The 14019-nt window shown below is 39.3% G+C and overlaps 1 protein-coding gene across 1 annotated transcript in view; it reads left to right on the top strand.

Annotated features, from left to right (window-relative positions):
* LOC149077887 (uncharacterized) overlaps positions 1-14019 on the top strand; it is an 85187-nt gene that overhangs the window by 61624 nt on the left and 9544 nt on the right. The window contains exons 2-3 of the mRNA XM_089241489.1: positions 9046-9564; positions 12397-12507. Of these exons, the coding sequence (XP_089097615.1) occupies positions 9318-9564; positions 12397-12507 (358 nt within the window). The 5' untranslated portion in view covers positions 9046-9317. The remainder of the gene's footprint in view (positions 1-9045; positions 9565-12396; positions 12508-14019) is intronic.

The following is a 14019-nucleotide window of genomic DNA, read 5'->3' as shown; positions in this document are numbered from 1 at the left end:
CAAAATTGCTGAAAATAACCTTAATGAAAGAAATAATTCTAGAATCACTGAAATAAATTACATCATAATTGATGGAAATTTATGATTGAAGAAATAAATAATTTATAATTACTGAAGTAAATAATTTATAATTACTGAAGTAAATAATTTGCAATTAATGATAGAAAAATCTTAGAACTAATGAGATGGACGATTTCGATTCGTGAAAGTAATTTTAGAATTACGTAATAGAAGAGAATAAATTCAAAAATAGTGAGTGGAAAATACTTTCAAAATGATTGAAAATTCATATTTAATGAAAAAAAAATTTCACATATATCAGTTTTTATTTTTTTCTCAATGGATATCACAGCTCAATAACACCCATGGAATTCCGTCATCTCTGGCTGAAAAAACAGTTTCAAACTTCTCTTCGTGTATACGTGCCAAGTTTATGGCAAATCGACGCCAAATGCACAAACAATATTTATGACCATCTCAAAAATGATGGACGTGTGATTCCGAAGCCGAATGATTTAAAGAAAATTCAATTCAGAACTCGTTATTTCCAGATGTCTGAAAATTTCCATCTCGTTATAGAAGTCAATTAGCCATAACGGCACGTGCCATTCTATGATATTCTAAGCCACCCATGTTGAAGATAATCAAGTCAGTGACTATAAATGTGCTCACGAATCCATGAATATGGATTGATAATCAAATTACGAAACAGTACTTGCAATACACACACGCAAAATCAAAAAAAAATGCCGACACGTCATTCAAAGAGTCTTATTTACACTAGTGATCAATCGATCGATCGATCGATCAATCATGAATTTCCCCCCCCCCCCCAAAATGCCTTTCACTTGAACAGAAAAAATACAACTAATTGGTACGGACGATGATTGAGCTAAATGAAAGTCCAATAAGGAAGGATGTTGCAAACAAAAAAACTCGTCATTCATTTCTATATTTCACGTGGAAAAAGTGTTTTTCTGAGGGTACGTGTTGGAATTGTTTACTTCATCATCATTATTTACTTGTTATTTCCCTTCAACTCGATTTCCGTCTGCCATCCGTGGCTTCCGCCTTCCGGTAGGAAACGAATTTCGATTTTTTTTTTTTTTTTTCTCTGACACACAATAGCCCTATCTTTCAGTTAAATGGTGCAGATCACTACTTCGAGGAGGTTTCGATCAACCCTCTCTCTCTCTCTCTGGCCAGTCATGGGATGGATGGCCTTCAACGGACGAACCGGCACGTCCCGTGTCAACACTTTCCTAAAAATCAAAAAACGATTTCTGCCCCGTGTTTTCTGGTTTTTTATGGTCACGTATGACCTATTATCTGCGTGCCTAACCTACACCAGGTGATTTTGTTTTTGAAGAGTTTCGAATCCGATGAGAGACTTCATCGGATGTGTTCGGGTTTATACAGGGATGGGCCTAAGTATTTTGCGGCCCCTAAACCGGAAATTTAGTGATCTGGAAATGGGCCGCGGGCCACTCAAGAGATCTCTAAATTTTCTACTTAGTTCTTTACAAAATTAGAAAATTAGGTTTGAGTCGTAGGCTACATCAAAAATGATTCCAAGGGCCTGTTGGGCCCGTGGGTCATGGGTTGAGTATTTATGGCCTAGGACATCATCCCTCTACATCCCCTCCCCCCCCCGCTTTGGAGAGGGAGTTTTTCATAAAAACTTCTGTGGCATAAGGCCTGGTATTACATCAGGGGGTTTCTTTTATCGGGCAGAGTTTTGAGTTATTATTTTGTAAAATAAGTTGCGATCAAAGTCAATGAGAATTGTAATGTCAAAAATGCGATAGAAGTTGTTTTTTTTTCCTTTTGTGGCTCCTAAAATTTAGCGGCCCGGTGTGGCCACACACTTCGCACCTGCTTCAGTCCGGCTTTGGGTTTATACCATCGAGCATATTACTGGAGGGAGCATCCAGCCGCAGCGACGTCGTCTACATCATCTAATGCAAGGATACCACGTGATTCGGTGCAGACAAACCCGATCTTCCATAGAGATCAATGTTAAAATTGCCGATTTTAACATAGAATTGCGGAAATTTAGTAAGGTTTTCCGCCGCATCAATAATTTTAAAAATTGAATTGAATTCTCGATTTTCGAAATATTGAGTTCGCTTAGAGATACGAGAAGCCCAGAAAATTAAATATAAATCAATTAGCCACACCCACTTTTGAGGTTGATATCCATGCAATAACGTTAATTTCAGCTTTTTATTTATATGTTCTCAAGCACGAAAATGAAAATTAATGTCTCCGTATTGTCTTATATTATCCAATTGCATCAATCCATCTAGTTTAGGATGTTTTGAAATTAATTCTGGAATTATTTCTTTATTAATTATTATTTCTTTCATTACTTCTGGTGTAATTGCTTTAATCAATTCTGGATTTGTTTCTTTCATTATTGCTGAAATTATTTTTCATTAACGCTGATATTATTTCTTTTGCTGGAATCATTTCTTTCATTGATTCTGAAATTATATCTCATTATAATTTTGGCATTATCTCTTTCATTAATTTTGGAATTATCCCTTTTTCTTCATTCTGGAATTATCCCTTTTTCTTCATTCTGGAATTATTTCTTTCATTATTAATGCTGAAATTATCGCTTTCATTTATTTTGGAACTGAAATTATCTGTTCCATTAAAACGAATTTTTCTTTCATTTATTCTGGAATCATCTTTCATTAATTCCGAATTATCTTTCATTAATGCTGGAATTATCACTTTCATTTATTTGGAGCTGAAATTATCTCTTTCATTAAGAACTGAAATTATCTCTTTTATTAAGAACTGAAATTATCTCTTTCATTAAGAACTGAAATTATCACTTTCATTAATTCTGGAATGATAACTTTCATTAATTCTGGAATGATAACTTTCATTAATTCTGGAAAATTATCTTTAATTACTCTCATGAAAGGAATGTCACATGCGACTCATGAAAGGAACAAATCTAAATGAAAGAAACATAGAAATGAATCCATCTGCCTGTTTTTGCTTCAAAAAATGCTTGATTAAAGCTGCGGAATTTAATTTATATGGGCCCATAATTAATTTCAAAACATTCTAAACTATATGGATTGAGAGATGCAATTGGATAATACTGTATAAGACAGTACGGAGACATTAATTTTCATTTTCGTGCTTGAGAAGATATAAATAAAAAGCTGAAATTAACGTTATTGCATGGATATCAACCTCAAAAGTGGGTCTGGCTAATTAATTTATATTTAATTTTCTGGGCTTCGTATCTCTAAGCGAACTCAATATTTCAAAAATCGAGAATTCAATTCAATTTTTGAAATTATTGATGTGGCGGAAAACTCCACTAAATTTCCGCATTTCTATGTTAAAATCGGCAATTTTAACATTGATCTCTATGGGAGACCGTGTTTGTTTGCACCGAATCACGTGGTCTTCCGACGAAAGATGTTGGGGGACACCTTCCTCAGCACTGCCAAGGCGGAGACCGCTGACGTCATGCTCCCTCCAGTAATATAAGCTCGATGGTTTATACATGTTGTCCCGCATTACTGCCGTTGAAATGAGAGTACAAACAATTCTTGCATGAAATCGAAAGGATCGCGAATGACTCTTTTTTTTTATATATATATCTGAGCCGCCCTTAGGGATGTGTGACAAGTGCGGTCGCGATCGGGGTCCCCCTTTCGTAGAGCGCAATATACATTTGTTAAATGTTATACATACAATCGTTGTGACAATATACATTCAATCGAGATTCAAAAATGCAATTCGCAGTGTGTAAATGCTAAATTACAAAAAGAACAATCGGGAGCCCTATCATGGGACCCAAAGGAGAGGAACCCAACTCATGTCGTTAGTGGCTCTGCGCAAGTTCCAGGTCCCCTTCTGCGTCCGACTGGATCTCTGTTGTCAGTGTGGCTGATCTCCAGGGGCGGGGGGGCCTATTGGAGTGTTCGAGTCCACCCTTTCTTCATCGTCATTCGGGTTCCCATCAGTTGGGGCTTCTCTGGGTGGTTGGTCATGAAGGCGGCGAGGTTTAATAGCCGTTTGGCTACTTCTGGTCTTCTAAGTACACATTTTATATAGGCGATCAGGAGAGACAGGGCAACTACTTTCTTATTGGCTGTTTGGGCACGGACGTCCACATAAAAAGTTAATTTCTTTTTTATTTTAATAACTGTACAACCCCTGGAAACGTGAATGACGTATCTGAAATTCCTCACTTCGCACATTTGTATTCCGCAAGAATGACTTCAATATCTGTCTCCGTTTCCTTGCTGTCAAATTGAATGACCGAAAACGGTCATTCGATTGTGGGGACACTTTGTACAAGCTGCTTCAGGCTTGAACGAATTTCGATAATGCATGATTGTTCAAGACCCGTGTTTGCGCAAGCATAATCATGCGGGTACCGGTATCAGCCTTTGCGCTTCAGTGAGCTCAGCTTGCGAGTGAGAGAATGATCAAGTGAGTGACCAAATGAGAGTCCAAGTGAACAAATGTATGAGTGACCAAGTGAGAGTCCGAGTGAACAAATATATGAGTGACCAAGTGAGAGTCCGAGTGAACAAATATATGAGTGACCAAGTGAGAGTCCGAGTGAACAAATATATGAGTGACCAAGTGAGAGTCCGAGTGAACAAATATATGAGTGACCAAGTGAGAGTCCAAGTGAACAATTTCCTGACAGGGGTACGACAAAAAACGGCGACTTGACCGCAGCAAAAAATTGCTACCGCAGGGAGTCCCCCATCGAGGGGTTAGCGTACCAACCTCTCGATGAGTATAAAAAACAAGCCTGCCGTTCCGAACCGGCAATAAGTTGTAGGTCCCGGTCTAATTAGCCCTCGTGTGCAGAAAATGACCGTGGTGCGACAAAAATGATCAAACCAAGTGAACAAATATATGAGTGACCAAGTGAGAGTCCAAGTGTACAAATATATGAGTGACCAAGTGAGAGTCCAAGTGTACAAATATATGAGTGACCAAGTGAGAGTCCAAGTGTACAAATATATGAGTGACCAAGTGAGAGTCCAAGTGAACAAATATTATTTTTTCATACCGAGCGCAATTTACTACCTATTCAGTTGTGCCGGAAGTGTGAGTGTGTGTGTCTACCAGTCTGATTGTGTATCTAGAGTTATGTATGATTTTTCAGTGCTGCCATCTATATTTCAGAAGTGAAGTGATTGAAGTGTGTAGTGTCTGAATACTTGTACTGTTTGTAGGACTGTTGCTCTCTGTGGTGAGACTTTTTAAAGGGAAGATCAGCTGGCATTTGCTCCTCAAAGTTGGGAAGCACAGGAAAGTGAACAAATGTGTGAGTGAATGAGCAAGTAAGTGTGAACAATTTGGTGAGTGAATGAGCTAGCCAGCTATGAGCAACGGCAGGGGTCTTCAGCACATGGCCCGTGGGTCAAAAACTGGTTGAAAACATTGCAAAGAAAAAAAAGAAATAAATTCTAGAACTAATAAAACAAATAATTCCAGAATTCATGAAAGAAGTAATTCCACAATTACTGATAATTCACGTGCCATAATTAAAAATTACTGAAGGTAATAATTCCAGATTTGCTGATCATTCAAAAAATCACTGATAGAAATTTCAATTTTAGAATTTTTAAAAAAAATAATTTCAGAATCAGTGAGAATAAAACTAAATTAATTAGAGAGGAATATAATTTCGTAATTTCTGATAGAAATTATTTCACAATCAATAAGAGAATAATTGCATAATATGACATGAATGTCGCTCTCCACTTGTTAATACAAGATATGCAGAAGACTGGATGTTGTGAAGATATTTTTTATTTCAGATGTTAATTTTTCAAGGAAGGAAAAAACTCATCTCTGCCTCTACCGGGAGTCGAACCCGGGTCCCTCGATTGCCGGACGAGTGCTCTGACCACTAAGCTACAGAGGAGATAGAGATTTTTTCCTTCGCTAGAGCGTATATATGCCGAACGGTTCCGTTCCTCTGTAGCTTAGTGGTCAGAGCACTCGTCCGGCAATCGAGGGACCCGGGTTCGACTCCCGGTAGAGGCAGAGATGAGTTTTTTCCTTCCTTGAAAAATTAACATCTGAAATAAAAAATATCTTCACAACATCCAGTCTTCTGCATATCTTGTATTAACAAGTGGAGAGCGACATTCATGTCATATATATAGCCCTCTGGTGGCTCGTCGTCCATGAGCTATTAGCTGATCGGTTTCACCGTCCATTGCACGGTTCCGTTCGGCATATATACGCTCTAGCGAAGGAAAATCTCTATCTCCTCTGTAGCTTAGTGGTCAGAGCACTCGTCCGGCAATCGAGGGACCCGGGTTCGACTCCCGGTAGAGGCAGAGATGAGTTTTTTCCTTCCTTGAAAAATTAACATCTGAAATAAAAAATATCTTCACAACATCCAGTCTTCTGCATATCTTGAATTGCATAATAATTGAAAGAAATTATTTCAAGACTTATTGAGAAAGAAAATAACTTCAGAATTGTTGAAATTTATAACTGCAGAATAATTTCAAGTGATTTCATGTGAAAATTATTCAAAATCTAAAAGTAAAACATGATTTCATAATAAATAAAATTATTCGATTGCTTTCGTGCTTGTTTAAGTTGAGGGGGCTTGTTGGCCTCCTATTGAGATAACACTTTACGTGAGCTGGAGCACGACCTCCTATATAACGAATATAGGAGGTCGTGGCTGGTGGCCCGCGGACTCCCTGGGTAGTTTCGATTTGACCCGCCGTGTCTGAAAGGTTGAAGACCCCTGGGCTAGGGTAATGGAGCCGCAAACATGCCATCACTAGGGCAAGGCAACTGAAAATTTGAGAGTGACTGCTTTATTCGGCTTAACTAGCTAGATGCGAAATCAAATAGGACTGCTAAACCGACTCGTAACCACAGCTAGTTAGCTCGCACTCAATGGGTCACTCTTTAACCAGTTCGCTCACTCTATCATTAGATCACTCTCACATACTTTCTAAATTATTCACTGACTTGCTCATTCGCTCACTCATTTGTTCACTTGGTCGTTCACTCGCTCACCTTCTGCCCGAACTATTCTTTAGAAAAAATTTTCGTACATTGCGTAAATGTAAAAAAACTGGCACCTGCGTAAACATGCTTATGTCACGTGGCGGCGAAAGGGAAGTTGCGCATGCTGGTGGAAAAGAATTGAACTTGCATGCCTGTCAAGCTGTCAGTTACGTGTGTCGCCGCCTTTACCGGTGAAAACAGTGTCGGTAAAGACAGTTAAACATACCTAACTGCAAGCCTGACAGGCATGCATATTCATTCTTCTTGTACAGGGTGGGCAAAAAGTCAGTAGAAACTTTAAAAGTTCCTAAAAACCAAAAAAATAACCGAAATAAAAAACGGTTTGCAGGGTTAGCATCGCTAGATCACGGGAATTTTTTTAAGATGCGAAAAAAAAAGCAACTAAAAAAACAGCCGATTGGTGGGGCTGGTACGATTGACTTCGGTGAAAATATGCGAATGAGACGTTATAAGAGCTTGTTCCCCTAATCCACAAGCAGTTCACCGTTGTAAACCGTGTATGTGGACCTGCTACACTCTGCCGTTGCTGGATTTGTGACTCGCCCGCAATGCGTTATTCTCTGTGGTATTGGTGGTCATGTGGAACACATACTGCTGTAATAAACGATTTGGAGATATTCTGTTCGTTATTTGCGCATCTTTTCTTTGACTGGTATACGTCAGCCCCACCAATTAGCTGTTTTTTGAGGTTTTTTTTTCCTTTCTCAAAAAAATTCCCGTGACCTAGCGATGCTAACCCTGCAAACCGTTTTTTATTTCGGTTATTTTTTCGGTTTTTATGAATTTGTAAAGTTTCTACGTATTTTTGTCCACCCTGTACAAGCATGCTCGCGCGTCCGCATGATAATTTTGAGCAGGAATTTTGATTGTACAAGCAGCTCGAGGCTGGAGCGAAATTTCGATAATACACAAGCATGGGTTGCAAAGGGTCAGGGGAACTTTGAGGAATATTTAAAAATATATTGAAGGTGATTTTGAGCTAAACATAAACAAATATCATTGCATCGATTCCAAAATCTATAAAAAATATTGTTATAGAGGGATTTATCGGAGTAAAGGATATCGTATATCGAGAGAAGGGAAACATTAGACTACAGACAATTCCAAACGAGATTTGAAAAAAAGAACACATCGTTGTAGAGGGATTTATCTTTATATCTAGTATCGTTATAATGAGGTTTTGCTGTACGTTGAAAATCTCCACCTCTGTTCTTTTTTGACAGCTTCTAACACACTAATAAATACTAAACTTCTGGGGTTGAAACACCACTTCTGCCTGAAAAATGCTAAATTTGGATTTAGCCTGCCTCGGTTTTAGCCTGCCAGGGCCTTCTTCAAGAAAGAAATCCCCAGTTTTGTGGTTAAGGCAACAGTCAAAATATTTCAAATAACAAAACCCTTTTTTATGCACATTGCTAGGATATCAGTACAGTATAAAAACCCATTTTGGCATTGAAACGGTACCTGTAGCATGGTAATCGCAGCCGCTAGACGCAGACTGAGAGGGGAAAAAAACCCCAATGTAGATCCCACATTGCTGCCGCAAGAAATCCTCCACAGAGAGAGGGGTTAGCGCACCAACCTTTTTGGTGAGGTCTTCTTGTTTTGCCTGTTTCCTGCGTTGTTCACGATGCTGTAAGTACCGTCCCAATGCTATTAATGGTCTCTCACTGCGCCTATCGCTTATCAATGCACAAAAGTGAGTGTTGCCTCTGGAATTTTTCGAAGTGTTGTTGCTCGAACCATAAGCCTCAATTAGCCCCGGCCCATCCCAGAGTTTTCAAAATTAGCATTTAATTCATAAAAAAAACTCATATCATTATACATGATAGTCTATCCCTATTTTCAGTTTATTTATCTCTCTTCGCAAAAGCAGGGGAAACCCTGCTTTTCCCTTTTTTCCTTGCAGGAATAGTGATTCACACATACTGACTTCTTGTAATGTTAGGGCTTGATCATTCATTGATATGTTTTGTTTTCTTGCAGAGTGTAATCACGAATACTATCCAAGATGAAGTGTAGCAAAGTCCGATCATCGTCTCATGAGGTACACAAGGATGAAATTCACCGCAGATGCTTTGCAGTGCAATCCTGACCACGAATGCCCAAATTTAGACAAAATGTGTTGATGGCGTTTAGGACGTATACAGCCAACCTCCGATGCTGACATCACGCGATTGTTTCTGGTCGGCGGTCACGTGACGGGTAGGTCAGATAGATAGGGTAAAGAGGGGCCCCGTTAGGTAATTTTCCCTGCAATGTCCGCATTGCTGATCGTCGCCGCCGCCTACCTATGTGCGGTCGGTACGTCGCGTGAAGTCACGAGGGACTACTTCGGCGACATTTTCCGGATGCCAAACTGCAACCCGAAGAACCTGACGAAGTGCGACAACTCGGGTGCCAGGCCGGCGATGGAAGTCCCTAGCCGGCCTTGTTACTGCCAGTGCGCGCCTTCGCATTTCACTTACCGAGATGACCGTAGGCAATGTGTCAAAGACATCAAAGGTATGAATATTTTCTTTCTTCGGCGCAAATGAATTGCTACATTACCTTCAATTCACCGCACATCAGTGTGCTGTTGAAATGTTATTGCACCCATACCTATCAACTTATTGCGTATATATGTAACTTAAATTTTATATATTTATATATACCTCCATAGCACAGTAACGTTAAACTGAATTAGGCAACGCATTATTATTATTATTATTATTATATTTAGCATCTTTATCAAATTTCACCGAAAAAATGAAAACTTCTTAGATTGCAACTTTTTATATGACCACGCCATCTCTAATGAGATTATCAATAAACTTCTACTCCAACTGTGTGTGCAACTCGCGAATATTCCTCAGAGGAATTACAAACGAATTGGTGCATGCTGTGCGTGCGTGCGTGTGAGTGAAAATTCCGCGTCCCAAGTGCGGCCAGGTCGTGAATTGGCCGAGAGTTTAGACTGAAGTCAGATTTTGCAGAAATGACTAGTGATTTTTCGGGTAATGGCCGGCCAATTAGCAAAGTGGCTGGAGATCTCTGGTCACAGGTACATGTGTGGTTTAGTAGTAGTAGCCATATTTTGGAGTGAAAAATGGCAAATAACTTAATTTCCATGTTATGTTTGTATCGTCTTCCTGCGGAGAGATTTTTCCAAATGGGAGCCCGGGGCTCGCGTTGCAACCTCGAAGATGAAAAAGCACAGAAAATCAAGTTACAGCTCAGCAACAAACTGCTAAACATATATGATTCACACACAGTCATTGTAATAGGGAAAACGTTTGCAAAATATGGAAGACAGATACCAACGCCAGGAAGAACACGAAACAAGCGCAACTCTGACCTCATAAATACGTTAGGACCATGCATATATAGTACCGTTCACATGCGTAAGATTGGGGGTCGCTTTGGTGGATAATTGCCGGCATGGCTACTTTTTTCCCCTCGTAGGGGGAAAAAACGGTGGGAGAGAAGCCCATCGAAAAAAGCCCATCTTTCTAGGGGTGAATTGGTGATCGAAACCGACCTTCTCTCCCATAATCCTTTGCGCCGTGAAAACTACAGTAAGCTGCTTCGTCAGTCATCTTGAATCAACCACTTCCGTTCACGTAATCAGTGACGACTTTCGGGGGGGGGGCGGGGGGGTTAACTAAACTGATGGTCAGAACTGTGTGAGGGGCGATATATAACTCGCCAAAACAAACAACTTTCAACACAAAATGCGGGGTCGGAAAGCAAACGGCAAGCCGCGAGAGGGTACCTACGTGGTGAAAATGAGGATCACAGTGTAATGACTAGTACACGGATTTCTTTGTCTTTGCATTTTTTTTTTTTTTTTTGCATATTTTCAATATTTTAAGACACATTTTGCATATTTCATAATTTTTGATAAAAAGTAAATTTTTTTGCTCGCTATTCCGATCCCGCTTCAAACTGGTTTCTGCTTCCGATGAGAGCTCTTAGGCCTAGGATTTTTATGTACTAAGAATGGAATGTCGTTGCTGATTGGTAAAAAGTCCCGAAATTCAGGTTTCTCAACCAATTAGTGACACTGATTTGTGGAGCATAATACTACCCCTTCAAGGACACTGGCGTGTGGCTGTAAATAGATTAATCATCTGAATCGGTGATGGTAACTCGTGGCGAAAACTAGGCTAAAATTGGTAAATGGGGGAAGTTTTTAGCGTTTATGGGAAATTTTGAGAGTTTTTATCAAATAAAAACAATTATTAAACAGTTTTCTTTTCTTTTGTTTAATTTGTGCAATTCTCTTCTAAAGCTAAATACAGTACTTGGCAAGGTATTTTTTTACTTATAGATGGCAGCACATTAATTCTGAATTTTCAGGGGAAAAACAGTCAAAAGTGAAATTTTTGGTTGGATGAGATTAGTTAGTAAAACGAAGAATTTTTGTTCATACAATAAGTTAATGGCTCAAAACAATTTAGACTGCATCAACACTTCTCATTATCGTATTATTTTGCTAAAACTAATGCTATTTCAGATAGGAATGAAAAATTTTTTAGGACATATTTAGTTTTTTTAAGAGCATAAATGCATTTTTTATAGAGCATATTTTAGAAGTTTTAGAACATAGTAATCCTAGCCCTAGTAATGACTAGTGATGAAGGAGAAATAATATTTATTATCGAAAAACTTTACAAGTGCTCAAATGAGGGAACACCAGCTGCAATACAGGCGTCACATCTGCCACGGAGTGAATCGCGTACGCGTTGGAAGAATTCTGGGATTTCACGAACGTGTCTGCAGGCTCGTGATTGGCTCGTATCCTCACCTCGAAGTTCAGAACCACAGAAAACCACCACTGCGGCGCCGGTGTTGTTTTGAAACCCGGTTTCTCGCGATGCGAGTTCGTCACTATGACCACTACAGCTGCCAGGCAGCACCTGCTGAAGGATGAATAGCAGCTGAATGACGGGCTCTGCAAAAGGTGACGTTTCATCCACTCGAAAGAAGAGTGCCCTATAGCGGCTCACCTCTTGCATTCCGACCTCACATTTGTTGAAAGTTGTTGGTTTTGACGAGTTCTATCGCCCTTTAAAGTTCTGAACACCAGTTTAGTTGCACCTTGCTTCTTGCGGCAGAGCCTGGGTGTCTCCAGTTTAGTTATACTCTGTACACACAACGCATTCCTGCATACATCGATTCGTTAGAAATTCCACAGAAGAATATGCACGAGGTGCATGTACGGTCGAGTGGTAGTTGTAAACATTTTCACAAGGTAAACGTTTTTGAATCCCGAGGGTTTTGCATAATGAGAAATATGACTGTAGATACACATCTCTAATTAAAGTTTGAATGAATGTATTTTTTTCTTTCCAGAATGCTACATGTCCGTGTTTTATAGGCCGTACGCTGTCGAGTCCATTCCATTAGTGTACTTACCGACGAGTGGCCAATTAGTGCACCCAGAAGCGCACCTATCATTGTCCGGTAAGGGTAAGCTGATGTGAAGGGGGGGTTTGGTTATTCAAAAGCATGTAAAATGTGCATATTTGTTCTCCCTCTTTTCCACAGAATAACATTATATCATATCATATAATGATGGCGGTATATTTTCCAGATATATTTGCATATAATATATTGCACAAATTTCTTGCAGACGTACGGTGCACTAAGCCAAATCAGAATCATAGGGAAATACAGGCTTCTTGTTAAATCACATGGCTATGGCTTCTCGTGTGAGATTGCATATGAATTGCCTCGTGACACACCCAAAGAGACGACTGATACTGTATTGTTTCCAGGGGTGTGCAATAAGAGTTGTGTATTGTTCCGGATAATGTCTCACACAAGTCCTTGAAATGAGCAGAGGAGATGAAATAATTTGCAGGACGTCACAAATTTATTTACAGAAACAACTACAATCAGTGACTTCAACAAAAAACGCTAACAAAAATTACCTGAAAATGAGTAACAGAGAGAGATCTCGTCTTCAGAATAAAATTTCACAGATCACTTCATAGTTGTAGAAAAGCTCGAAGTTTCTGGAAAGGTCTCTTACGGACATGGCATCGCCAACTTATTGGAGCCGTTGCCAAACGTTTCAGATTTGTCGTAATTTCGAAGGGTTTGCAACAAAATGCGTTATCGATTATTTGCAGGTGGAAGACGACATAATTTCCGTAACACTTCCCCCCACCGAAATTGTTCGTCCCGACAATTCAGTCTTCAAGTCGGCAGATCGCTCTGTGGCACTCACTATTGTAAGGAGCCAGTCTGTTGAGGTGGACCACCTTAAACATTGACGATGGAGTGCTTTATATTTGAACTATGTCATCGTTCAGTTTTTTCACGATTCTGTAGGGTCCTTCCCATAACGTCTGGAGTTTCGGGCAAAGCCTTTCCGGCGCTTCTTTATGCCAACAAAAAAAAAAACCTCACATTTCTAATTGTAATATTCACAGAGATACTTAAATTCAAAAATCGAGGAGAGTTGTGAAAGAACACAGCAAAAACTATCAGACAACTAACGCTTCTTTCCCACGATATATTTAGATTGAAATATCTCTGCATATATTGCACTTAGAAACGTATTTTCTTTCTTTTGGTTGGCATCAAGAGAGCAACAATTTTCTTATTGGGTTTTTAAAAACAGGGCGTCCACATAAAAAGGTTAATTTTTCTTTATAAACTGTACAACCACTTCAAACATGAATCCCATATCTGAAATTTTTGACTTAGCACATTTATATTCCGCAAGAATGACTTCAATATCTTTCACCGTTTTCTCGCTATCCCGTTTTGAAAACATTCATTCGATTGTGGAACACCCTGTACAATAACGATGCTTGCACAAAATTCTCATACACATGCTCAAGAATGCTGGTACAAAAAGATTGAACATGCATGAGGTTTTTTTTGTATGTGTATAGCTTCTTCAAGATGGCCGGGTTTAAAGAGATCCTGTTATCGATGGTACAGAAGACTCCGAAAATACTGTGA

Source organism: Pholcus phalangioides, unplaced genomic scaffold (assembly GCF_987345545.1).
Source record: "Pholcus phalangioides strain wild (caught in Gottingen) unplaced genomic scaffold, Ppha-v1.0 ptg000014l_1, whole genome shotgun sequence".
NCBI classification, from domain to species: domain Eukaryota; kingdom Metazoa; phylum Arthropoda; class Arachnida; order Araneae; family Pholcidae; genus Pholcus; species Pholcus phalangioides.
The sequence above is the reverse complement of the archived record's forward strand: the minus strand, read 5'-3'. Positions and strand labels throughout refer to the sequence as shown.